Source organism: Anas acuta, chromosome 20, assembly GCF_963932015.1.
Source record: "Anas acuta chromosome 20, bAnaAcu1.1, whole genome shotgun sequence".
NCBI classification, from domain to species: domain Eukaryota; kingdom Metazoa; phylum Chordata; class Aves; order Anseriformes; family Anatidae; genus Anas; species Anas acuta.
Window position 1 is genome coordinate 3,547,570 of NC_088998.1, and position 26,100 is coordinate 3,573,669.

General features: G+C 45.5%; 1 protein-coding gene across 7 annotated transcripts in view; it reads left to right on the plus strand.

Annotated features, from left to right (window-relative positions):
- The window catches only part of PAPPA (pappalysin 1), a 384,400-nt gene that overhangs the window by 198,134 nt on the left and 160,166 nt on the right, over window positions 1-26,100 (plus strand). Inside the window, exon 1 of one of the 7 annotated variants that reach the window (XM_068656708.1) lies at window positions 2,393-3,281. The exons of 5 other annotated variants lie outside the window; for them this stretch is intronic. In XM_068656708.1, coding sequence (XP_068512809.1) covers window positions 2,885-3,281 — 397 coding nt within the window. In that variant the 5' untranslated portion in view covers window positions 2,393-2,884. Of the gene's footprint in view, window positions 1-2,392; window positions 3,282-11,613; window positions 11,766-26,100 lie in introns of those variants that run through there. One more of the 7 variants, XM_068656715.1, reaches the window with a different exon arrangement.

Sequence of the window (26,100 nt, forward strand, 5' to 3'; positions counted from 1 at the left end):
TCTACCGTAAATACTGAAAGTAAAGATTTGGTCCTTTCCTCTGTAGCTGGAATACTCTTGAGTTTGTTAATGGAATTATAACCCATGGCATTGACGTGTTGTGTTTTGGTAACAGTGAAGCACTTGCTTTTGCCATCGCTATTTTAAGAGTATAAGGTCAAATATGTTCAAAACGAAATGCTGCAGTGCCATCGAATTGAAATGTTTCAATTGTTTTCTTTAATGATTGCAGCCAAATCATAATGCCCCTAAGAAAAATTTGGATTTTGCAGAATTAACTTTTTCCACTGGAAAAACTGGAAGCTGTGTTATTTAAGCTAGAGAGCCTGCTCTTCCAGGCATGGGCAGAGTTCCCATCGATGTTGGGGGAGTTTTCAGCTGGAGCAAGCAGTGTCCTGGGCATCAAGACTCTTCCTGGTTTAGTTCTTATTTGAAGCTGAGCCCATTCACTTCGACTTTGTGATTTTTCGTTTGATTTGCAGTATCCTCTATGTGTTAAATTATAATAGCAAAGTGGAATACACAGGCTCTGATCTTAAGTTGTTTCTGCTGAGCAGGCACGCATGCATAAGTGGCTTTTTTGCATCCCTCTGAGATCTTCAGGACGTTTATGGGAGTTTATGCCGTGGTGTAGTTTGTTTGCTACCTAACAATTTCCTCTTGATTGTTGAGAGGCTTAATTGCTTTGAGGTCTTGTATTCCAAACTTTGTAGATGTTGCCAGTGTTGTGTATCTTTATTGCAAGTCGAGCTGTTGTGGAGGGAAGGTCTGTGGGGCCGATCCGCTGCGCTTCTTGTTGACTTCTGTGGGGCTCTGTGGATATGTGCAACATCTCTGAAAATCAGATGCCAATTGTACATTCCTGAGTGTTTGCAAATTAGTAAGGAGCTGAAAAGCCCTCTCCCAGAAGCCTTGAGAGTATGCAACAATTCTTTCTCATTTCACTATTTGCATTCATTAATTTTATCACATATATTTGAAGTGTAAGTAGCCGTAACAAGCTCATCCTAACAGGGTAATCTGCAAAAGCAGTAAGGTTACAGTCCCAGGAAAACTCCGGAGTGAGTTCTGTTCGAAGCCCGCAGGATGGTGTGGCCATCGTCATGTTTGAGGTGGAGGAAGAGGGCGACGTGAATTCTTGGGTTTGAGACTGCAACTTCACTCAGTTCTGCTGCACTTCTTCTGAATGGAATTGTGGCCAGTAGATTCAGCCTGTGCTACTGCTAAGTCATTTCCACTTATTAAGTACTTAGAAAAATCCTTTTTGTTGCCATCAGGGGGAGCTTTTGAGATCTTTCAAGAGTGAAAAAAAAAATATTAAAAAAAAAAAAAAAAAGGAGAAAAAAAAAGAAACGTCCCAGCTCAGAAACAGAGATCTACAAACCAGCAAGCAGCCAGAATCTTACCTGTGGCTACAACTAAGCCAAGGAAACCAGGGGAGCTGAATTCTTTAGACTGAAAAATTAGCAATATTGAGAGAGGATTTTTTGACTCAATCCACCAATAAAATTAATATTATTTTTTTTTATTATTATTATTTCAAAAACAAAACAGGAGTCTTTGGGAGCACTCAAAAGCCAAATCCTGCTCTGTTGCTACAGCTTCTGGAAGGCAAATGCTCTTCAAAAAGCTTCTCTCCTTTTAGCTCCTGATGATTCGATGGGGACCTTTTGATGCAACATTTGGATTAGCTGCACACAACTGCACTGAGGGGGACCACAAAAGGGGGAGCCTGGCTGATTGCATAACTTTAAGAAAATAATAAGAGGAAAAGAAAGAATTAGGAAAAGAGAGAGAGAGAGTGAAAAAGAAAGAAAGAAAGAAAGCAATTAAAAAAATATCTGAGACTCAAGTTTCAAGACTCTTTATGTGCTGCAGAGGAGCATAAGGTTTACCAGCAAAGTGCAACGGGGAGTCTGAGAGGAGAAATAGCTTTCTCTTTTGCCAAGAAAAAAAAATAGGAATGTGTGTTTTGGACTGGACTGAGAAAGAAAGCTGGGGAGATTGCAAAAAGGGGGGTGCAGGATTTTTATCACATTGATCCATTCATCTTGATTGTCTTCTTTAAAAAAAATAAATAAGAGAGGGGAAAGTGATAGGGGGAAAGAGGAAGAGGAGAGAAGAAGGGGGAAAAAAGAAAACAGCAAAAGTGTTTGAACCTCTGGAGCTATCTGCTCCTTCAAGCTGATTGATTAGTCATGATCCCTGCAGTTTTAATGGGAATCATTCAATTGGGAAGGTGGAGCACCCTAGAGTAGATTAGCATATTCTTGTTTACTCATCTTCTGAGGGGCTTTTTCTCTTTTCTTTCATTTTGTGGAGAAGAAGGGAGGGGGGGAGGTTGGGGGGAAGGAGGGGGTTGTGGCTTATGTTATAAAGGAGGCCAAAAAAATAAATAGATTAGAGCATCTTTTGGGGGGAGGGAAATCAGTGGGTCTGAGTCTTGGAGAAAGCTGGGGGGGTTGTTTTGTTTTTTTTTTGTTTTGTTTTGTGTGTGTGTGAGTGTGTGTGTGTGTTTTTTTTAAGAAGAAAAAAAAAATAAAGGGAAGAAAATCCAGCAGAGAAAAGAAGAGAGAGAGGAATTCCAGCTGTGGAGGAATAGAGGAGAAGAAGACAGATAGAGGAGGAAGAACAGAGAAATACATTTCAACCAAGAAGGAGTTTTGATTTATTTTATTTTTATTTGTTTTAAGGAAAAAAAAATCTATAAGCAGGAAAAAGAAAGAAAGAAAAAGAAAAAAAGAAAAGAAAAAGCAACTGAGAAGGGTTATAAAAAGAGCAAATACCAAGAAGGGTGAACAAGAGAAGAAAGTCAAGGCAAGGAGGAGCCCAAAGCTGGCAGATCGGGAGGATTTGCAGGGGAGAAGGGGGGGGAAGATTGGAAATGCAGCTCTGGAGTTTGCTGCTGCCTCTTGCGCTTCTCTGTACAGCCCTAGCCAGTGGACCCGAATGTGGGATGGACGAGCGCTCCCGCAGGGCAAGAAGGGACACCAGGCACAGCCGCCAGCTCCTCTACACTGCCCCGGGCACCTGTGCCACCAGGTTAGCCCGAGGAAGGCGCTCCACTGCTGGGCTGGAGCCTGGGCATGTCCCCCGCAGGAGGCAACAGCGGGAGGTAAAGGACGAAGAGGAGTCCCTTACCCCGAGCAGGGCGCTCTATTTCAGTGGACAAGGTGATCAGCTGCGGCTGAAGGCAGATATTGAGCTGCCCCGAGATGCCTTCACTTTGCAAGTGTGGCTGAAAGCTGAAGGAGGACAGAGATCTCCGGCTGTCATTGCAGGTAGGTAGTTCGTCGTGCCTGGGGCTGCAGCATCCCTTTTACGTTCCGGGAGCCGGCAGAGCAGCCAGCTGTAGGCGTGCGTGTGTGTAGTGTGTGTGTGTGTGCATTTAAATGTGCGTGTGCCTTGCAACATACGTGCGTACGGGAGTGCATGTGTAAACATGCACGGCTGTGTTTATTATATATATATTCGGGGGAATAGTGGAGCTCGGCAAACTGGCTGAAAGTATATGCTCGCAGAAAAAGTTATGTAAACTTTTGCATAGGGAAATGGCAGTATCCTGGGTAGTTTCTGTATTTCTGTCTGTCTGGATTGAGATGCAGACAGGGGAGAGAGCTCTTACGGTGGGTTTTTAACTCATTTGCAGGTCAGAAAACTGTAAGTAGAGCTTTTAAAAGTAGCTTGTATGCATGTATGAAAAGAAATGTATGTCTGGTGTGTGGCTGCAAAGAAATGTATGTGGAAGGTCCCTCTACGATTTCCTTAGTTTTATTAGCTCTTTAGTGTACTTTCACTGTTACCTTTTTAGATGCTATGTTAGCATGTGGTTTCCAAAAAGCTATAAAGGAACTTTTGGCTATTGTGAAACCTCAAATGAATCAAATGAGTTTATAAAGTTCCCAACCCCTCGACACTCAGCTAGGGCTGGGACTAGCGCTGCAGCTAGAGGATGTCGAGTATTTTTGTCTCCCCTTAGAAACGGCAAGTGTAACACAAATGATTGTAAGGTCAAATAGCCCTATAAAACCATTTAGTACTAAAAGCAGCTACCAGTCTAAGCTGTCTGAGCTGAACAATAATGAGGGATATTGCACTTTTCTTATTTAAATTTTATGAGCCCATCATGAATTTGGGTCCTTTTCCCGTGCGGTCGCTCCCTCTCCCCCTCCCTCCCGCCGCCTCCCTCCCTCTCCCCGCTTTAGTGATAAAGTGCAGCGAAGTTGTCGTGAAATCGGATACTTTTCGGAGGGTTACAAACCCTTATAAATGTCGCCACATCCATCTTTGCTCTGAAGGAAGTCATAGAAAATGGAAATGCCCTTAAAAAAAAAAAAAAAAAAAAAAAGGAAAACAAGTCAGAAAGAGGAGCGGGCAGGGGTGGGGTGGGGGGGGAGGAAGACATGTTTTACAGTTCTTTTGGCAAGGAGATTCCCTGAAAGTACGAAGTTTCCATGTCCTAGGATGCCTTAAAGAGACAGGGAGGATTTCCCCTTTCCCTTTAACCGGAGTCACTTCCTACGAGAAGGCGGCGGATGCTTGTGCCGCGGGTACCGTGGCCACCAGCCCCGCTCGCTGCCCTGCCACCGGCCCCCTGCCATCTCCTCCGCCTCCTCTGCCCCGTCCCCGACCCACGCCACTGTCGCCTCTCGGCAAAGTTGCTTTGTCCTGGGGAAAACAGAAAGGGAGATGAACTCGGCAGCGCGGCTCCTTAACTTTCCCCAGTCCCAGCTGCTCGGCTCGCTGGTGGGGAGGGGGACGCAGTGTGTGGGCAGGAGGTGCCGGGCAAGGGCTGCTCCCCTTTGCTTGTAGTAGGACAGCCAGGCGAGCAATTTCATAGGAGAAATAGTTTATTACTTGCATTATTTCCCCTGGCTTTCTCATGCTCCACTCTTCTGTTTCCCAATCTTAACTTAAACCCCAGGGCTCGAAGTGCTTCCCTTTCAACTTAGGGCGGGCAGCACTGGGGTTTGCACAGATCTCGCCAGTGGCACAATGCGCTCCGTGTGTTTGTTTGTGTTTAATCCAGCACCTGGGACCCCGTGTCCGTCTTAGGTGCAAGTATCTGTAATTCATACAATAGGGGACCTGGACAAACACACACAAAGATCATTTGTAGTAAAATACTTTAATTGGATGGGGGAGGTTGGTTTGTTGCCTGTGTAAAACACTTGACCCATTTTATGCATGGAAATAACATTCCACTGTGAAAAATGAAAATAAATGTCCCAGTTTAGCACTGTTGAGCTTGCAGCTCAGCTCGGGAGGACTTTGTGATTTTTATTTTATTTTTAAACTCCCCCTTCCCCCCTCGCACACACTCTTGAAGAGGAGCCAGGTTTGGCTCTGTGTGTAAACACCTGGAAGGGGTCCAAGAGGAACTCACTCGGAGTATCCTCCGCACACCACAGCCTCCCAGACCTGCAGCAAGCTTAGGGAGAGATTACGCTTCCCTCAATGAGGAAATCAAGGGTTCTGGCTGCCAAAACGCTTGGCTTTCTCATTTTCACTGTTTTGGGATGTGACAGACGCAGGAGCCCTGTTCTGCTGTTGACGCCGCATCTGTAGGACCCCGCCGACACCCAGAGCCCTTCTGGGTGCTGGGGGCGGGCAGGGAGCAGGTCAGTCTGCAGACGCTGCCAGGAGCGAGTTTCTCCCCAACTTCTGAAAAGTGGGACGTGGTGGGACTGCAGATCTGGTGGGGAGGGCAGGACCGACTGGAGGACACCTCATTGCCAGAGCCCTTCTTGTACCCTCGTCTGCCTTCTGCCCCCCACCCTCTGCCTCTGCTCCCTGCTGCTCTTCGTTCCTGCCTGGCGTGCAAGTAGTCACTGCGAGTTGTGTAGGAGCCCCACGCGTGCCTGTGGGGGAAGCCTGCCCGTCTGTTAAAAATCTCATGTAGGACCCGAGTTGTTATCAGCTCCTGCGCCTGAGCCCTGATAGAAAGGAGCTCTTCTGCTAATCCAGGCTACAGGAGTTTCTGTTTCTGTCTGGAGCCAACTCTCCTTACGTCACCCTCTGCTGCAGTATTCAATTTGTTTTCATAAATGGCTAATTTTACAGTGCTGTTAAGTGGGTTCGTCATTGCGCCGGGCCATGCCCTGTCTCTGATGATAGGCAGTCCTTGGTGCCAGGCTCTGCCAATTTTCACGCTGGTTGGCAGTGATGTTATTGCTGCCCTGTTTGACTTCACTGATATCTGTTCTGGCATTTGTCAGGGAAAGCTGTTGGGAAACTAGAAGTCTGACCCATTGATCTGTGTTACGCAAAAGCTCAGCAGCATTTTCGGAGCTGGGCTGGGCTTCGTTTGTGCGGCTCCTGCGGTGCGGCTCCAGCGGCGGCAGCTCTCAGCTCGTGCGTACTTGGGTCCCTCCCTGGGCCACATAGTTCTTGGACAAACACTCCTTGGATGTGCGTACCTACCACACAGCACAGTACATCCCTCTTATAAATACACGCGTGTGCACATGGTATTAATCATGCAAGGTTGCGCGCTTTCCCCCAACGAGCCTTTGCATGCATCCCTAGTTGTGAACGAAGGAGTTAAGGTCCGGACTGTAATCAAGTTAGATAATACGCGTGCCATGCAAAAATAAGACGCTTCAAAGCCCCGTTGACCTTGCTTCTGTTGTAATCAAAGATATTTCAGTTCTACCGTGGAAATGCGACCCCATCCTGAGAAACAGGATCCTCCAGAGTCCCTGTCAGTGTGTTTTCTGGTGTATGGCTCAGGAGCAGGAGAGCTCATGTTTTCATAGGAAGGAGATGTTGACTCTTTACTGGCTGGGAGCTGAGAGGAGCGGGATGAATGATCGGCAGCGGGAGCTGGAGTAAGAAGGCGTGCCTGCTCTGAAGAGTGAAAGTTATTTGTGTTTTGTTTTGTTTTTTTTTCCCTTCCCAGTTTCATTCTCCTCTGTCTCTCTATTCCTCTGCCTGCCAACAGAGAGCATGATCCCAACTTAATAAAGCTTCGTATGTAAGGGAGTGCCTATGTTTTCCCAACTTCAGTCCTTGGTGAACATAAAACTGCAGCAGAATCCAAAGGGAAAGAAACGCCAAAATCAGCACAGTGGAGCTCACTTAAAGCCGCAGCTCTTGCGTGTGAGAGACTGAGAAACATCTGTGTCGGGGGCCAATAATTGGGCAATTATACAGATATGTAATTGACACTGCATAAGTCCGTTCCCTCTGCAGGGTTTAGGAATATACGTTTGGGTTTTGGTTTCATTTGGTTCACTTCTGGAGTTTTGGAGTCTGGTGCTGCATTAATACAGCTCAGGTGGAAGCAGGGAGCCGGGGCCTGTCCCCAGGGCCGATGCCCGTAGCAGGTGCGCTGGGAGCTCGAGGGGCTCTTCACACAGAGTTTACACACAGTTTCACTGGCATCAAAATAATAGGCAGGCAGAAAATGCAGCACGTTCTCATCTACAACAGCCTGTTGCCTCCTTACACGGATTCGCTTGTTTTGATCTGTTACGAAGTACTGAGATGAAGGACTACGGAATGAGCCAAATGCAAGGCCTGTGATTTAATTAGCATGGGCCAGGGGCAGGAGCACAACGCCGGCTGGGCCTCAGGGCTGGGTCTCACACATCTGCACGGCCGCTGCGATGGGTGACAAGCCCCCAGTCCCCAGCCCCCAGGGATAGAGGTAGCCCCGTGCCTCCAGCTTCCCGGCAGCCGGGTTCAGACGATCAGCCACTTCGTGCCTACGGATCCGGGTAAGCCGTGACTAATAGGCCACTGAAAAAATACGGCGTAGCTTGTCATTTGCTAAATATTTGCGTTTGAGCAGCTCATTTCCTCCAGCCTGCAGAAGCTGGGACAAGAGTCAGAAACGGGAACTGGAAAAAGGATTTTTCTTTCCGTAAGACTTCCAATTTCAACTGGTCGCATTCAACCGGCTGCACACCAGATTCAGAACAGTCTGACGAACATGTTTTATTTTCTTAAAGCACTTACTCGTGGGCTGCTCTATTCAATTAAATGGTAATTAAAGGAAAGAAAAAAAAAAAAAAGAGGGAAGTTTGCCTCTTTATGTGTGAAGGATGGTAAATTTAGATTCCTAAATGATGTATGGCTGCCTCCTGTAGGCACGGAGCTGTGTCCCAGGCTGAGCTCGACTCCCCAAACTTCATTTTGTCCTGATTTATTTCAAGCCAGCCTATTCCAGTTAGAAGAGCTTGCAAGAGGCAGAAAGCCGGCTGAGGGGCCGGTGTTCGGAGGGACTGCGGGAGCGGGGCTCTCTGCAGGGATTTGGGGAAGACGTCTGGAGAAGCACAGAGCAGTGGGAGGGCCTCAGTGGCGAGAGTGAGAGGAAGCCCTCAGAGAGCCTTCGAACACTGAAGAATCGCAGAAAGATGGACCCAGATGCCCAGAAGTTATCGCCTCGGGTTGAAGCTGCTCTCCAGGTCCCCATGTCACCTCCTCACATGATGCTGGGGGAACGCTGCAGGTGGCTGAGGAGGTCCCAAGGCCACTGACACACCAAGGGATGCGGAGGAGACCACCGACCAACCTGGTCACGTGAGGCATAGTGAGGGATGTGCTAAATCCCAAATCCCAGAGGTCTCACCGAATGCTGGAGTAGCTGGAAGGGATGATGTGGGCTGCATGGGGCCCCTACCCCAAACCCTTTCACAAAGGTAGGTGCCTCTCACCTTTCTCATGAAGATCGGGACAGGTCTCTGCTTCCAAAGCAGGTGCAGGAGTCTGCTGGCGCTGTACCCTTGAGACTCTTGTGTTCACTAGCCTCTGCTGAGGGCGATCCCCAGCTGGGTGCCTCAACCAGCGAAGAGCCGAAATGCTGGTGGGCACTTCCCTGGCCTCTGGGACAGACCCCAGTTCTGTGTGGTCGGGACGTGCCAGCAGCATGGAGCAGAGAGCCCTGGTGGAGAAATGTCTTCTGGAGCCCGCTCTGGCTTGGCCCACACAGAGGTGCCGAGCTCCTCAGGTCTGTCGCAAGAGGGATGCCAGCCTGAGCAGCTTCAGCATAAAAATACTGCAGGACCAGTGGGTGTTAGGTGCTCTCAGGACCAGGGGATTAACTGGGCACTTTCACCTTGGATTTCCATTGCTCAGGCTGGCCTGAGCCAGAATTGAGAGCCAAATTATAGTGGCTTTTTTCAAAAAGACACACTGAAAAAACAAAAATAAACCCTTCCGTGGCTGGGGTCAGCTGAAATGTTCCCGTATAATAGTTTTGCTTCCAATTTTAGCTGTTGTTTTTTCAGCTCCTCTTTTCTTTTCTCTGAAAGAAATTATAGGAGCACAAGCAGAGAAGGGACCACCTGGGTTGCCAAATTTAGTCCCCTGCAGTGTCGGGGATATAACAGTAGATAATTAGTCCAAACATTCACAGAATATCCACTTTGTAGGTTCTGATACAGCACAGGCCACAGAAAATTTCCCAGCACTCTACTATAAACCAAAGACCTTTAGCTAAGACCCAGAGTCACCACTATAATGTAAGACAGGAAGAGAGAAGGACAGATTGACAACATCTTAAGTACCTAGAAATCCAAAGCATTGATTTAGAAAAGTGTTAACTATGAGAAAGGAAAACATTTTCTGGTAAAAGATATCAGCTTTCTTATTTTCGGAAGGTTAAAAAAGAATCAGGTGTTTTGACAATTACAAAACTTCTATTGAAATTTTAAGTTAGAATATTTGCCAAAACTGATCCTTTCCCACAGATAGTCTGTTTTGATTAATTTCCCGTTTTCCTGAGAAAAATATTATATCAAATATTTCCCACCCTTCTCTGATCTTCATCTGTGTGGCAGTTCCTCCATCCCATTGTAGGAAGAAAGAACACATTCACATCATTGCATTTTTGCTTCTTCCAGATTATTTTGAAAGTTGATCAGAAAAGTCTTGTTTGATCAAAAACCTCTACACTTTTCTCCCAACTGTATCAGCTAGTCTAACATCACCTTTTCCTTCATTTAACCATTATGTATTATATATTAATCTTTCATTATATATTAATTCTTCTATTTCATATATGGAAAGTGTCCTGGACTCTTCCATTTCCTTGGTTTTGAGCATTTGGTTCGTGTGTTCTAGGCACAGAACAAGGCATGTGCTGTCCTTTTTTTATTTTTATTTTGTCCAAAAGTGAGACTTCTAAAAATGAAGGTGTACCTTTCTTCTGACCTTATGTTGCTTTATGAACATTTCTCTACCTTATAGTAGCTGGCGCCTGGGTGTGATTCTTAGTTTTAATTGAGCTTTCTGTGCAGAAGAAATGCTTGCTTGGTCTTCTGCTAATTTCTGCTTGTCCCTAACCTTCTCTTCGTTTTCTCTGGTGTGAGCATGCATGCACATACACACACAATTTCCAAAAGCACCTTTGATTTTTTTCCCAGATCAATAGAGCATTTAAACTCCAATGATCAAGGAAAAACAGCTTGTTTATTTCCCTACATATTCTGACACAAGTGGCAGTTCTTGTAAACTGCTTTGATTTGATGTTAGTGCCTTTTATAAAGTTTGCTCTCCCCACAGCCATCCATAAAGTCAAAGCGCTCTTACTCTGAACACGAGCAGAGCAGAACTCTGGAAAACAAGTAAAAGGAGTTAAAAAGAGACTAAAAGTGAACATCTTATCCCAGATTTTTTCTTCATCCTATCCTTGTTCATAGCAATCTGAACAATTTGCTTAGTTAAGAACATTCAATATCCATGAAGTTGGCAGCACCAAGTGTAGGTTCAGTATGTGTCGTAGTTAAAAATGTGAACAAACATAGACACAACTCTGATTATCCCTTGGTGAGAATGGGAATGGGTTCATGTTGTTAGATTTATGCATGGATTTGATCCTAAACCTATTCAAGATCATTAAAAATGCCATTGACCTTGGCTGACTCTGGCTTAGGCGCTGATTTCAGAGTGTCTTTTGCATCCCTCCTCTGTGTCCCAGACCCTTCTGTGGTCCTTGCATTAACATCCTTTATTTTGCTGTAGTTTCTTGCTTTGGATACAAGAGAAGAAAAATTGCAAAGCCTTAACGTCAGAGAAATTGGCCAGGGGAAGGGGACATGTTTATTTTAGTTGTTTTTGCTATACTCCAAATCCCACTTTGGCCTCTGTCTCTTTCAACCTTTCTCCTTTTTTTTTTCAGTGTTAAAACGAGCACTTATTGAAAACACGCTGTCCGGTTTTCTGTTTTGCTGGGTGATGTAAGTGTGTAACGTTCCCGTCCAATCCCTCCACCCTCTCTTATCACCATCATAGTCTCGGCTTATTCTCTACTATCTGGTGTCCTTGATTCCCCCGTCTTTCCCTTTTTCCTGCTCTGCACAATTGCAGTTTTCTTCCTCCCTAGCACGCGCATGCCATGGATAACCCCACACTCTCCGTAGTTCTCCTTTTCTTTCACCATCCAAGGGTGCTGTCCCCTCCCTGCAGACCAAGGGTGGCTCCCAGGTTGGTAGCTGCAGCCAACTGGTGTTGGAAATGCTGTGGGAACGGAGGGTAAGCAAGTTGTGTGTTTGTGTGCTGAGTCAGGCATATGCTCATGCATATTTTCTGGGAATTATTGATATTGTTCTGTTTAATATCCATCCTAGCCGTGCACAAACAAGGAGCGAGCAGTTGTTCTCACAAAGAGGGAGTGAGGGTGAAGTGAAACTGAGAAGCATCTGGAATTGGCCTGGTGAAGCAGCATCTGAGAGATATGATACCAGCTCAAGAAAGCAAAAGAATTGCTGTGTTAGAGAAGAAAACCACTCTGTTCTTTGCTGATTAACTCCTGGGGTCTGGTAGGCTTTCCTTGAGTCTTCCTTTTGAGTGATACTCAGGGCCCTTTTATCTCTTCTCCTTCATCCCCTCTGCTGTGTTTTTCCTCCATCTCCTTATGTAATTTATTGTCTCTTTACTTGCTTTAAATCACTTTCCCATATGGATTTCTCTCCTCTGACCCATCTTCCCCTCCCTCATCTGATTCCCTGGAGTCTTCTGTCGTCATGGAACTGGGAGAAAGAAGAGCAGGCCTGTTCCCGACACCAAGCATCAGCTGCAGGCTCCTCTCCTCCTGCCTCTCCTTCCATGCCTGTTCTCTGCTGTTAGTGTTGGAAGCATATTCGCAAAGATCATCCACTGGATTGAGGAAAGATCTTATCACCGTTGTTTTGTTTGTTTTATTTAAGACTGTGAGGGAAAGAAATGGAAAGGACAGACCTTTGCTGTTACCAGTGTTGCTTAGTTTTGAATGTAGGTTGTTTTTCTTCTGTCCTAATGTATTCTAGCGCTGTTGTTTTCCTTTATCATTGCAGTACGATTGCAGTTTTGTAGTCCTGGTAACTGCCTCCAAACATCCTGCTGATGGTGGTGATACATTTCTCAGGCGTGAGAGAGCGTTGTCCTTAAAGCCAGGGAAACTGAGGTACAGCAGGATGCTCTGATGTGTCTGAGATGGAGCTGGAAACGGATCCCAGCAGACTTGGCTATTTGTTAAGCCCATTTTTAGTGGTGATGCTGGTTATTCCTCAGCCTGGCTTGTCCTCCATGTGAAGTGGACTCTCTTTAATTTATGTAGGCTGTTGTAGCTTTCGATGGTTCTTCGGTGGGTTATTACTGTGCTGAGCTGATGGTGGTGGTGATGAAGTCCTTCACCAGGCGTCAGACCATTGAAAACACTGCCAACATGAGGGTGGGTGAGGAAGGGAGACCAGCTGGCACTTGTGACAGGAGCTCTTTGGACATGGCAGAAAATGAGATGGTCTTGAATTAAGCTCTCTGATCCAGACCTGCTGGCGATGCGAGTCAGTGTGAGTTACTGCGTTTCTCAAGGGGAGCCGTGTATGCAGCCAAAAGTGGGAGAGGAGAGCAAGTATCACCAGAGCCCCTCAGCTCAGGGTACGTCAGTTTGAGTTGGAATACTGTGCTATTTTTGATAACATCTTCACATTGATTAATATGACGACTTGCTGAAACTGCTTGTAAAACATGTAAGTTGTAGCTGCTAAGCATTTCCTGAGAATTGCTGAAAACCTGGCACTATATTGCCAAAGGTATTAATTAAGGGCAAAACCAACTGATTTTCCCCAAAGTTAAATATGGATGAGATGAATGGTTGCAGAAAGGGGCTTTGTACTTTAGTGCCCAGTAACTGTTTTGGGGGGGCATCATCTAGTGCTTGGCTGGACAACCAGGAGTTCTGCTGGAAGCTCCAGCAGGGAAGCTGTGCATTGTATGATCCACAGGAACGGTGTTTTGCTCTGAATTCAGCAGCATCTGCACTTGTAAAGACTGAGGTGCTAAGGTTGAGATCAGGAGCTTGCATTACTACTGTCTTACATTGCATCTGTCTTGTGGATAAACAGAGCAGCCTCTCCGAGGTCAAAACAGCACCTTTCACCAGTGATAATTTAATGGGAATCATTTTCGGCATGAGCTAGACAAGAATTGGAAGCCTCCCGTGCTGTAGCTCATGAATGGAGATGTTCAGGGAGAAAAGGAGTACTGGGAGAAAAAGCAAATGTTAACTAAATGCATTACGCACACAGTTTTGAAACATGTACTTGGCAGAGGGAAGGGTAAGGAGTCCAAGCCAGATTGTGCTGTTGAGCGCACCAGTGTAAACCTAAAGTTACTCCTTTGGCGAGGAAGTCAGGGGGCTGCTCCAGGCGGGTGAACGTGTAGGACCTGGGGCCGAGACAGGGAGCGTGCCACGGGGAAAAGGAACCAGCTGAGAGAGAAATGGATATCATGGAGAGCAGCCTCCAGCCACCGTCGCTGCCGTGGATGGTTTAGTTTGGGTGTGTAACGGTCGCGGTGATGCAGTGGGATGTCTTTGTACAATGCGGGGTTGTTTTTACTTTTTGGAGCATGTTCTGCATATACCTATCATATTCCCTCCAGGCTGTAACATTAGGCAATATACCACTTTTACAGTGAGCCCTTTGTGTTTCCAGCAACAAACACTTCTAAACCCTGCTCTCCAGTCTTGTGGCTGTAAACTCCTTCACCCCTTCCCATTACTGCCCCATCTCCAGCAATAATATCCCCTCCTCTGTTTATAAACAAACACCCTCAGAGGAAGTTCACAGGAAGAAAAGTTAGTTAATGAAAATCAACCAGGCACTCAGGTCCAGGCTGTGGGTTGGAGCCAGCAGGGTTGCTGAATGTTTCCTACTCTACATCTGCTTGTAGGAATTGCTTTGATGAGATGTCAGCCTGTCTGACTGTGTGTCTTTCTCTTCTTTTCCCTCTGTCGTGGAAAATGGGGGAAAAAAAAAAAGAGGGAGTCAAATTCTATCGTCAATCTGCTTCAGAATAATGAACAGCCTGGGCAGTTTTTGGGAACCCCAAGCAGGGGGATGAGCTTGAATGAACTTGTAGGATTCCTTGTTGATAAATCCACCAATTCTCTCTTCTCTTCTACCTTTCTCCCCACTGAAATCTAGATTCTGGCTCCTGGCAATACTGTTTGTTGCTTGGGAGTTGTGCAAAGGCTGTAAAAGGACTAAAATAGCCCAAAGGACAATTATCCTGCTCTGTAGTCCGAGCACATGGCTGATATATCTGGTGTCACGCATCTCTCTCACTGGGCCACCGGTGTAAGGAGCTAGGGGTGAGCAGGGGCCGAGGAAGTAGCTAACACGGGGCTGTGCACTCACCGTGAGCTCTGCAGCAAGGACAGACAGGCATGGTAATGGTGCTGTCAGCTGGAAAACACAAAATGCTTTCGCTTGCTCCAGAGGCCCCCTAAACCCCCCCCCCCCAGCACAGGGGGAACCCAAGCAAAAGATCATTTTCTTGTGACTTCTCCTGGCTTGTGCTTTTCGGATTGAACCTTGGTGGTCTCAGATGGGAGGTAAGGGAATTAGGGGGTTGGTTCCCTCCAGGAGACACTGGAATCCTCCTTTGAAAGCCTCTCTGGCTATTCAAGATGCATGGGAAAACGATGAGATAAAGAAAAGCTGTGGGAGTGGGGGAGGCTGCACTGGTAGGGTTGTGGTTCCTTGCTCACCCAGAGCTGTGCTATCAGCGCAGTGCTCCTGCCCCAGGCTCCCCCTCTTCCTCCTCTAAAAGGAGTGAGTGCCTTTGGCAAGTGGGGATGCGCGAGCCTTCCCAGGTATTCTAGACGTGAAAGCTGTGGTCCTGCCTTTAGTTCTAGGAGCCTCGAAAGTTTAGATGTATTACAAAAGGTCTCCAGTGCTGGCAGAATCTCTTTACCTTAAAATGTGATGGTTTCAAGTAGTCTTATCTGTTGCTTTTTGTTGGAAGAGCAGTTTCTCTTATTGTACAAATATTTTCTGGCATGTAATTAATAGCCTTATCTGTAAGACTGTTCCAGTGTGGTCTCTCCACCTCCCACCCTAATGCAGGGGGGAGACAATCAGAACCGAGCATTTTGCATCGCAGCATGGGCAGAGTTTATCAGTTGTTGCACAATCTCGTTGCCTGTGAACAGATTAAAAAGAGAAGGGGGGAAAATGGACCTGATTTATACTGGTGAGCTTCCTCCAAGAATTCCAGGATAACTATCAACAGTTTGTCCTAGGAGGAAAGTTGTGTGCTTCGTTCTTGCCCTTTGAAGAGCTCTGAATTAATGAAGAGCAGAGTACCAGCGTATCTTCTGCTCTTCTTTGAGCTGGGAAAGATTGGAATTCCCCAAAGTCCTCTTGCTCGGGATGGTTTAATCAAACAGACTGTTTACATTCTGTGTCTCACCAGAGGCAATGCTAAATCTGGGGTGGTCTTCAGCTATACGCCGTAATACTAGGGGTTTATTTTATTTTATTTTAAACATCAGCATACCACCAGTTTTACTGGGAAATGGCCGTATCCAAACACCTGCAGGCTCCATGGAACAAGCCAGAGAGAGAAGCAACAGCAGCTGCATCTCAGAGGCCAAATGAGCTGCACGGGGATCTGTGTTTCTTCTCTGGCCTGGTGTCTGCAGGGTTGGGATTTGGCAGCAAAGGTGGGCCAGGAGCCCTTGCACTCGCGGAGGACACACGTCCCAGCAGTAGGGAGGTGAGCCCTGGACCGAACTTTCCTCTGTCTCAAGTGCTGAAGGCAGAGGCAGAGAGGCAGGGGCCCTTCTGCCCCAGCCGTGTGGTGTCTGACCCACTGTGATGGCCAAACTGTTTTGGCGAGCATGCCCTCTAACCATTTCTGTGCTCTGGTACTTAAGAAAGCACTATATGAAATGGGATCTGTGTATCTCATGAGAGAGAGGGAAGAAGGAAACGAGATTAGAGCAGCTCTTCCTACCATCACCTCTCATATCCCCTCCCTCGGGATAAACGTCTCTTGCGCCTGTATCAAGAAGCCACCACTTTATTGCACATCTGTAGTACTGAAGTGGGCCAGAAACCTTGAATCGGGATCTAAACTTCTGTTCAGATACATTAAAAAAAAAACAAAAAAAAAAAAAAAAAAACATTTTGGTATCTTCTGGAAGTGACGTATTTCCGCTCCCCATGCACAGGATCCTCAGTGCATCACCGAGGAGCACGCACGTAAGTAGGCAATGTGGACGACATTCTTCCAAACCCAAGCAGCCCAACCAGCTGTTCGGCAGAGACGTTGTTTATTGAGAGTTGTCAATGTGTTCAACACATGGTGTCCTTTGCGCTGATGAGCTTGCAGCCTGGCTTTTATGGGGTTTCTCTGACACTTGTCAAACACTGGTGACAGGGCAGGCTTGACGAGGCACACGTTTTTATGGGGATGTTATGGGCACTGCAACAAGATGTTCTGTAAGGAGAGGCGAGGCAGAGACTCGCTGGCAGAGAGGAAAACAAAGGCAGTTGCAAAAGGTTCCCTTTTTTTTTTTTTGCTGGTGGTTTCGGGAAGAGAACAGCAATTTCCTTTAGCAATAAATTAGATGCTTTGGGAGAAAGAAAGGGTGTTTGGTTAGACAGTGGTGAAACTGCTGTGTTGAGAGAAGTAGGCTCCCTCTTCTGTTAATTCAGGCTTCTTATTCTGGGCCAGAGCGCTTGGAGGTGCACAGATTGCTCTGGGATTTTAGTTACTCTGCAGCTGCTCTGAGGTGCCTTCAGCTCTGTCCTTTGCATCTGCGAAGGTGGGATAATGGCTCTCAGCAGTCCTCAGAGGGACACTGTGTGTAAGGAAGAGGTAATAACACCCGCGCAGCTCTTTGATCATGTATGATGTGGTAAACGGCAAATGCCACGCCGCTATACTGAAAGAAAGAAATGCTCAGCCCAGCAGTCCCCTTGGCCCGGGTCACACCAGGTCCCTGCAGCCTTGTGCAGCTCGAAAGAGAGAACTGAGGTTGTAGAGTGCCGAAGAGAGAAAAAGAGGCAGATCTTGCCAATCTCATCCTTATCTATTTGTCCAATCTTTTTCTCTTGACTTGTGTAAGCTCGTATTCGTGATTATCACAGGTATTTGTTTTCCCCTACTGAAAAACAGAGCTGTTGCCTGAACAGTGTGACTCTGGCCCCATTCCCTCCTATTCAGCACAATGCAATCTTGGCTCTTTACTAGTTAATATTTTCTGTCAACAACCTGCAAGAAAACATAAAATCAGGGCTGATAAATTTTGCAGATGTTGCAGAGTTCAGGGAGTGGTAAACAATGACCAACACAGGACTCTCATTTGGGTGTTTTCATAAATTGAGAACATGCAAACAGTATGCATCAGAGTAAAGCCAAATGTGAAGTCATACATATAGAAAGGAGGCAGGTCGTACAGAAAGGCTGGCTGCCGGGGGAAGGATCCTTCACCTGGAAGCTAACTGGGTAGGAGTAGCGCCGTGTCGGAGTAGATAAAGCATCTGAATGTGAACTGTCGATGTGATGCTGCGGCCAAAGGTTTAGAGTCATCGTTTGCTTTGTAAACACAGAAGCATTGAACAGGACGGGGAGGTTGTGTTATCCTGGTGCTGACAATGGGGAAGCTGCTGCTGGAGTAGTTTGTCCAGTTCTGGTGTCCACAGCTTAAGAAGGATATTGTATGAGAGAGGATTTAGAGGAAAAAACAATCTTGAGAGTAATTATAGGATTTGTAACAAGTCTTAAAGTATTTGACTCAAGAAGATTAAGAGGTGACTTGATCATCGTGATCTTTAAGTATATGGTTAGGAAACAGTAATCTGATGATTGGAGTTTGGAAATCTAATAATAGAGGATATGAAAAATCCAATGAATGCACACGGGGACTAAGCAGCTTCAGAGCAGAGAGAAGATGCCCTCTTTTAGCCATGAAAGCAGTCAGCATTGAAAAGCCTTTCCAAGTAGGATGGTGGAATATTGTCACTAGGTTCTTTTAAATCATAAAAGCAGTGTTTTACTAAATTGCAAGTTCTTCTTTAAAGAGGAGTTAATTCTGTCCTGAGCCATATTTTTGTCTGACTGCTTCTAATGTCATATCACTTTGGGGGTTTCAGTTAATACCCCAAAAATGGGAATGACATGAAACTGTGTCAGGAGAGGTTCAGACTGGGTATCAGGAAAAGGTTCTGAAAGGGTGGTTGGGCCCTGGAACAGGATCCCCAGGGACATGGTCACAGCACCGAGCCTGCCAGAGCTCAAGGAGCACTTGGGCAATGATCTCAGATGTGGCTAAATGTTTAGGGAGTCCTGTGTGGAGCCAGGAATTGGACCCAATAATCTTTGCGGGTCCCATCTGACTTGGGATATTCCATGATTTTAAATAATTGAAGCAAACAGTAGCATGCTGACTTCTAATCCTTTAATTTTCCAGTATATCCATGGGTTCTCCTTGAAACCGGTAGAGTATTTCTAAATTACATTTCTAATCACTATTTCACCTCTAGCTCTTTGTAGGGATTCCTGGGCACAGAAGCTGGAGCACAGTTCCTGACAATGTCAGGGCTGTGGAGCTAACACAGCAACAGCCGTTGAAAACAAAGAAGTGAATGAGAAGGCAGGGAATACACTTGGGGTGACTTTAGTTTGTCATCTCCTTGTTGCGTGGTCTGTCCATGTCTTGGGGCAGAGCAGCAGTGCTGAATCCTGTTCAGGTTTGTTGGCTGTATGCTGAAGCGACCTGTTCCTGTGACTTTGGCCAAGTTGCAGACACAGACCTACGTTAATGACAGTCTGCTCCAGAACGCTAATTTCACACAAGCCATCCGCAGCTGGAGACCTTTCCTGAAAATCAAAAGCTCCAAATGTCCCAGCCTGCTCGCTCAAACCCACATGCACATGGATGTGTAGCACATGAGCAGAGAACATAGTCCATGTACATACTTCTTTGTTAGTCTTCATTTCTTTGGTTCCAGATTTAACCCAAAGTGGAAGGGGCTGAAATAACACAAGAAAGGTTGGACATACGATATTTCCTGCTGCTCAGCTAAACACAAGAATTGCCAAAAATCTTCCAAGGTAGCTTGTTTCTTTTACATTTTTCTCCCATTTCTGCAGGCTTGAGAAGGTCAATTACTTTTGAGAAGCATTTGACTTTGGCAACGCTCATGGAAAGTGAGCTAGAATTATGACCTTTTGGAGGTTTGCCTGTCGCTGTCCCATCTTGTCCTTTAAGAATTAAGGGCTGAATTTTCAGCTCCAGCCTTCGGTTTAATAGGTGTGAATTTGTTTCTGTACACTTCTAAGACACTGCTAGTATTTGTGTGAGGTTTTTCTTTCAGATGTCTGTTTATTTGTGCTCACAGATCAAGTGATCACTGATATTTGTATTGCAGAAATACAGGCTCAGGTATTTCCAGGAGGAAAATCATGCCCAAACAAATGGCATTGGATTCAAACTGAGCAGAAAAATGGAGCTCTAAGATTATATACTCAAGTTAGTATGTGGTGACTACAGCCTATCTGGAATGCATACTATAGTAGTTATATCATGTTAGAGAGGCAGGTTTTTTTCAGCAGGATGTTTCCTAGAAAGCAAAAATATCTCTGTGGTTTGTGTATGGGTTTGGAACTTGTATGCAAGTATGGAGCGGGGAATTTGAGGCATGAAATAGTCATGATTAGAGAGGGCCCGGATCCCTTTTAAAAGCGACAGCAGAAAACAGGCACAGGGAGCTCTGTTCTGTCTGCTGTTACTGCACGCTGTTCTGTGTGCTGCATCTGAAACACTTCTGTTAAGGTTGGCATATTCCTCGGTTGCTTCTATTAAGTATAGGAAAGATGCAGTCATATGGGAAAGCCAGATGCAATAAGATATTTGAGTCTGGATAAGGTCTGAGATACTTTTGCAATAAGAGATTTAATTCTCACAGAGGCCAAGATCTTGCATGGTATAAATCAGTGTAAATGCACTGGAACTACTCAGTTTTGCACTCACAAAGTATCTGCCCAAGAATGTTCTCAAAATCCAATTAAATAACTAGAACTGTTTCATGTGGAAATGCCCCTCAATTACAAAGACAAGCCTAAGCTATCATGATGTGATTTTTACAGTCTCCTTGCAGGGTGCCCTAGTTTGCATTCATGGAATTTTTTGTTTTTGTTTTGTTTTTGTAATAATGTGGATGTTGGCCATCTGTCTGATCCCAGAAAGGTTGTAAGGTTGTTCCCACTCCCCAGGTTCTCTTCCCACTCCCTCATTGATCATAATGTTTGATTTAGGTGCCACTAGATTTCCTTCTTTGTTCTCTCGCCCTAACCTCCTCCCCCCAAACACACATGCATTGTGCAATGGTGTAAAAGCTCTTCTCTCTGCAGCTGGGAGTAGTAACTGCTCAGCTGGTTCCAGTGCTGCCCTAAAGCTGCTGTAAAGGTCAGTGACAAGGGAATTCTAAAAAGCAAAACAAGCTGTGTTGTTGTCCCCCCTTCCACTCTGGCCGTGTACTTTGAGCAGCACCGCAAGCAATCTCGCGCTAGACCTCCGCTCCTCGCCTCTCTGCATTTCTGGCCGTCGCGAGGGTTCGGTGGGGCAGCACGTCGGGAGGTCTTCCAGCACAGCTACGGGCTTGGCCACTGCTGCCGCTGATTGACTCGCAGTGCTCGTCAGGCACAAAGCACATTGTGAAAGGAAATGCCATATTGAACTCCCAGTGAGCCGATGGGTATTGTGCACGGTCATCTGATGGCACAGATGTGCCCCTAATAATCCTTCCAGGAGAACATTTCCTCCTGGGATGCTCTGGCCATCTGATCTGCTCTGAGGTATGCTGACCTATCTTGACCCAGTTTATGATCAATTCTCTCTGCTGTTTTCTAAAAGGAGCCCAGAAATACCACTTTATCATTTAGATTGCCTGGAAGTTATGGTGTTACGTGTCTGTCCCTTCCATAGAAGATTCTCTGTTTGCTCTCAAGCATTATATCTTAGAAAAGGGAGGAAAGCCACTCTGTGTTAGCATGCACAAAAGTAAATTTGTCAGTAGAGCTTTGATAGCTAATCAGTATTTGGCTAATAGCACAGGGAGGAGGAGGAGACCTGGAAGCAGAGTAATGTATGTGCCACCAAGCACGTTGTTGGGTCCTTTGTGTGCATAGAGCGTCCCTTCCACCGGTGTGCTGTTGTGTTTTGTCCTCTTTGTAGGTTTGTGTGTGCCTCCAGTTCTGCAAGTGTTACTTGCATGTGCCTGTGAGAGATGGATGATTTTCATTCATGCCTCTTGATACGTATCCATCCATATGTTTTGCAACATCTGCTTTTAACGTGGGAATGATGTTAAAGCTGAACTTCCCTAAAGGTGAACACGCTGCCTGAGCTACAATAGGATGGTTAATTCGTAACCTGGGTCTGCTGACCAGTGAACATAGGTAAGCTTTAAAGCTGAAAGGTGTTCAGGTAACTTTAAGCCAGACCAACAAACTTACTGAGCGCTTTCCATTCCCATTTTGAAGGAAATCTGGGTTTTCATGAACACCAAACTGCTTTATTATCAGTGGACCACACTAAATTGTCTAAAACTGGCAGCCACCAACCTGATTCTTGTCTGAATCAAACCTGATGAAAAGCCTTCCGTGTTTATGGCATACACCAGTGATTCCCAGAAGGAGCATACTGGTGGCTGCAGAGTTGATCACTTAAAGTACAATCCCAGCAAGGACTGCCCATACTACCTTAATACTGTCCCTGTGTGTGCATGTGTTATGCGTATCTCTAATAACATGGACACATACTGGTTTTCCAAGCTTCAGCCCAAAATATTTGGTTGTTTCTGAGAACAAGGCAGGAGAAATAAATTGTTCTGCAGATATTAGAAAATTCTTACCCTTGTTCTGTGAAATGTTCCTGGGCTCCTAGACTTTACAGCAGGGCCTGAAGTTTGACCCTTGTGAAGGATGTGCTTTTTTCTATCCATCAGAAAGCCCACCCAAACGTAGTTATTGGATCATAAACAGCCACAGTTTGTTAACCAAGTACCAGTCTCCACTGGTTCTGCAGCTTTATTGTGAAATGCTTAGGGAGATCTAGATAAGAAGCCAACCTTCCCACTAATACTTGTTTATGCTGATACTGTATACAAAGAAGCCCTTGCAAAAGCAGTACCCGGTCCAAGGATGACCCTGTTACACTACCGCAAGGGCTGAAGCTCACTGCTCTGTGCCATCTGGTTAGGCAGCATAGTATGTTCACTTACACCTCAAAATCCCTCACAATCTAATAATTTCTCACTAACCCCAGCCTAGCAGATCTGTTTGCAGTAAGCTCTTATATACTATTAGCGGGTATATTCTCACAATAGGCTCAGTGAAGTGTCACTAATATGATTGTCCATGCCAGTGGCTGCTCTGTTGCAGCCTACATGTTTTTCTTATCAGAAGGGAGGGATTTGTGTAATGTTTGTAACTAACAAGCCACTACAAATTCATGTTTGCTGTTTTAGCCTTTCTCACCTCCCTGCTTCCAGGCTTCAAGGTGTCTTGCTGAGTGTGCGAGTGGCTGGGAGTTTGAGAAATGGTACGGAATATGTGCTTAACTTAATGCTATATGGCAATGATATAAAGGTTCTGGTATTGCAAAGAGCCTTGTACCACATTCTCAACATTAGACAGTCATAGCTGTATTAGGCTTTCTCTTTCTACAGGATGAGGTTCCTGCCTTTCATGTTAAAATGAAAAGAACTCCATCCTTCCGTCTTGGATCTGAATCCTACTGCATAGCTTGTAAATGGTAATATCTGGTCTGAATTTAGCTAGATTGATAGCAGCAGCAAACATCCCCTTCTTCCTCACTTAAGTAGTATATTGCCACCTGAGCAAGTCTCAGGTGGTTTGCCTGAGACACAACTCATCTCAGGGGGTGACCTCAGGAGGCCTCTTAGCTGCGTTGGAAATGGTATAGACAGAGATGTTGCCTTAAGTACTCTGGACTTTGAATTATTTAACTATTATGGAAGGAAGCTGGGGGCTGGGAGAAGCACGGCAAAGGAAAGGAGAGATTATTTCTCCCCTTTGTAAAACTATATTGGGTTCAACATCATACCATGAAATATCCAGTGCAGAACTCAAGAACTGCTCCAGTGGATCTTCGCTGACTTATCCAATTGCATGGAACATGGGGATACTTAACCCAAATCTGTCGGTTTTAATTATTTTCCTCTGGCCAGATAAAAGCTTTCTATAGGTTCCTGTAGAATATTTGCTCTTTCAAGCGTTCCTCTGTGCTTTGATACTAAACGATTAAAGCATGCTAAAGAAAAAAACAGCCCCAACCTTTAGCTCCCTGTTCTTGGGCCCCCTGACTGCAGCTTTGATTGTTGACCTAAATTCCCCTTTCATAACTGAGTCCTGTCACCTCTGGTTGTAGTCTCCCAGCAAAACAGGCACGGCCAACTTTCAGAAGTGCGGGGCACTATTTTCCGTTCTGCCTTGCACGGCTGTGACGGGCTCCACAGCACACCTGATGTGTTCAAAGTCGAACTGACCTCCTTCTTCCCCTTCCCCCAGCCTCAGCTCCTGGAAAATAAAGCATAACAAGTCTCTCTCTCTTTTTTTTTTTTTTTTTTTTCCTTCCCTTCCTATTGCTCAGCAAAGGGGCGAAACTTTGTTCTGCGTAAAGAAATAAATTCTTAGGTAATGGCTGGGCTGATTAGTGGAAAGATTGCTGTTTGCAAGATGTAAGAAACAGCACTGAGGCAACCAGGGGAGGTCTGGAGTCTGTTATTGATAATATTAAAATGGATTACAGCAGCTTGCTTGGGCTACTTCGGCCTCTTCTTTCAAGCTGTGCCCACAGAGAGAGCTTCTTACGCCTCCAGCAGCTACAGCCTCTAGCAGTGCGTCCCTGTTTCTCTGGGGCTGCTCCCGATAATCCTTTACTCCAACCTCGGCATCGTGAGCTCGGTTACAGAGCTCAGTTATGGCAAAGCCTCGTGTCCTCACCCAGGACGTTGTTCCCAGGGTGGCTGTTCATGAGCCCAGAGCACGGGTCCTGCGCGCGGAGGCCCCTCTTCTGCAGTCCCGGTGAAGGCCTGGGAACAAACTGAGGTATAAATCATGGCTGGGGCTCCCTGGGGGAGCTCAGGTGTGATGAGCAGTTGTATTCTGGAGCAGTTGATATTTCACTTGCAAGAAAAAAAAGGCAGAGAGACTGTACTTCTGGTTTTCCCTATTTGCTTTTTGGCACCAGGCCTTTAGGGTTTAATCTTCCAGCAGTCCTCAGTACCTCGGTGCCTTAGGAATTTACTGTTCCGGCATGGGACAAACACGATGGGGTGGAAGGAGCCCGATGGGCCATTGGAGGCCCCCCCTGTCTCAGCCCACGGGAACGTGGCATCCCGATGTGTTCGCGCTCCTCCGGAGCCATCTGAAAAGTGACTCACTTCTGTGCGGAAGGACGGTTACCGATGACTCTTACTGGAAAGCTGAACTAGTGCCTCTTCTTTTTTTAATAAAAGATAAATTCTGTTTTAATCCTCCGGGCTTCAGGAATAGGAACTTTACAGGGAAAAAAATCACTCAGACTGAGGGGTGAGAAGGGCTGTCAGTATTCTTCTCAGCTGCAGCTCCATCCCTTTCTAGCAACTCAAGGCAAGCAGAAGTGAGGAAAACTGTTTGCTGCTGTATGAGACTTGTACATATTTTTTTAATCTAATTGCTGTGGGGAAAACAAACATCAGTTTTATTTCGCACCATTTCTTGGCTCGGAAACTTGAGGCATATTCGCCAAATTGTGGTTTTGCAGTCGTTGGCTTGAGTCTCATTTACCATGAGGCCTCTTTACACCACTCTTGGTTTCTTAAGGGACACCAAGTAGCTAAAAATGTCCTTTGACACATTATTGTAAAGAATTCCCCGTGTAAATGAGCATCTAAACTCTGTATGTTTTTCATGTAAATGTTGGTTGTGGTCACAGCTGAATTTTGAAATTCAGTGTCAACCATTGTGAGGGGGTGATTTTACTCAAAAACAGCCTTGTTTGGGGTAAAAGAGGCCTCTTCTTGTTTGAAATGTTCTTAATTATGTCTAAGAAATAACTCATGGCTATGGAACCTTTTACTAAATTGAAATAAATTGTGAAAACATCAAATTATTCAGTTTTCAGAAGTTCTGGCAATTATTTCACATGTCCCTCATCCAATGGTTTTGCCCTTATTAGTTGTCATAGAAGAAGTAATAAATTCTTTTATTATGACATCCAAAGTCCCAGCTGAAATTAGTTTCATTGTGCTGGGGACAAAACGGAAAAGTGACACTCCCTTAGCCGGAGGATTCGTAGTCTAAAGCCAAAAGTAAGCGAAGGACTGGGAAAGTAGGTACAGCATATACAAGCAAAAGAAGGTCATAAAGAAATGGCACGACTGTGCAAGTTATAGGGAGTGCGGGTTTCTCATCCCTTTTCGTATTCTTTTTCCTTTCTCTTAAGAATAAAACAAGTCTTCCTGCTGAAGGTATTGTGATCAATCCATCTTTTCATCAAGAGTTGGATGTATGTAATAGTAAAAGTTTGAGAAAAGAATACTGCATGCGACATATGGATTCAGTAATGACCTTTGCCCTAAACTAGAAAATGTAAGGAACTGGAATAGTAGACTGTTTTAGTTCAGCAGCTTTCATACTGGCATGTTCAGTGGTGTCCCTATTGTCGCTGTTTTTTTTCTTTTTCTGCCCTCCTTTGGCTCCCTGTAAATCTTGAATTGATGGCAGCTGTTTGAGCCAAACTCAAGACACGTTGCATCACATCAGGGTTTAAATGCTCAAAGGCAAGGGAGGATTGCTACTATTCTGTAGTATTCC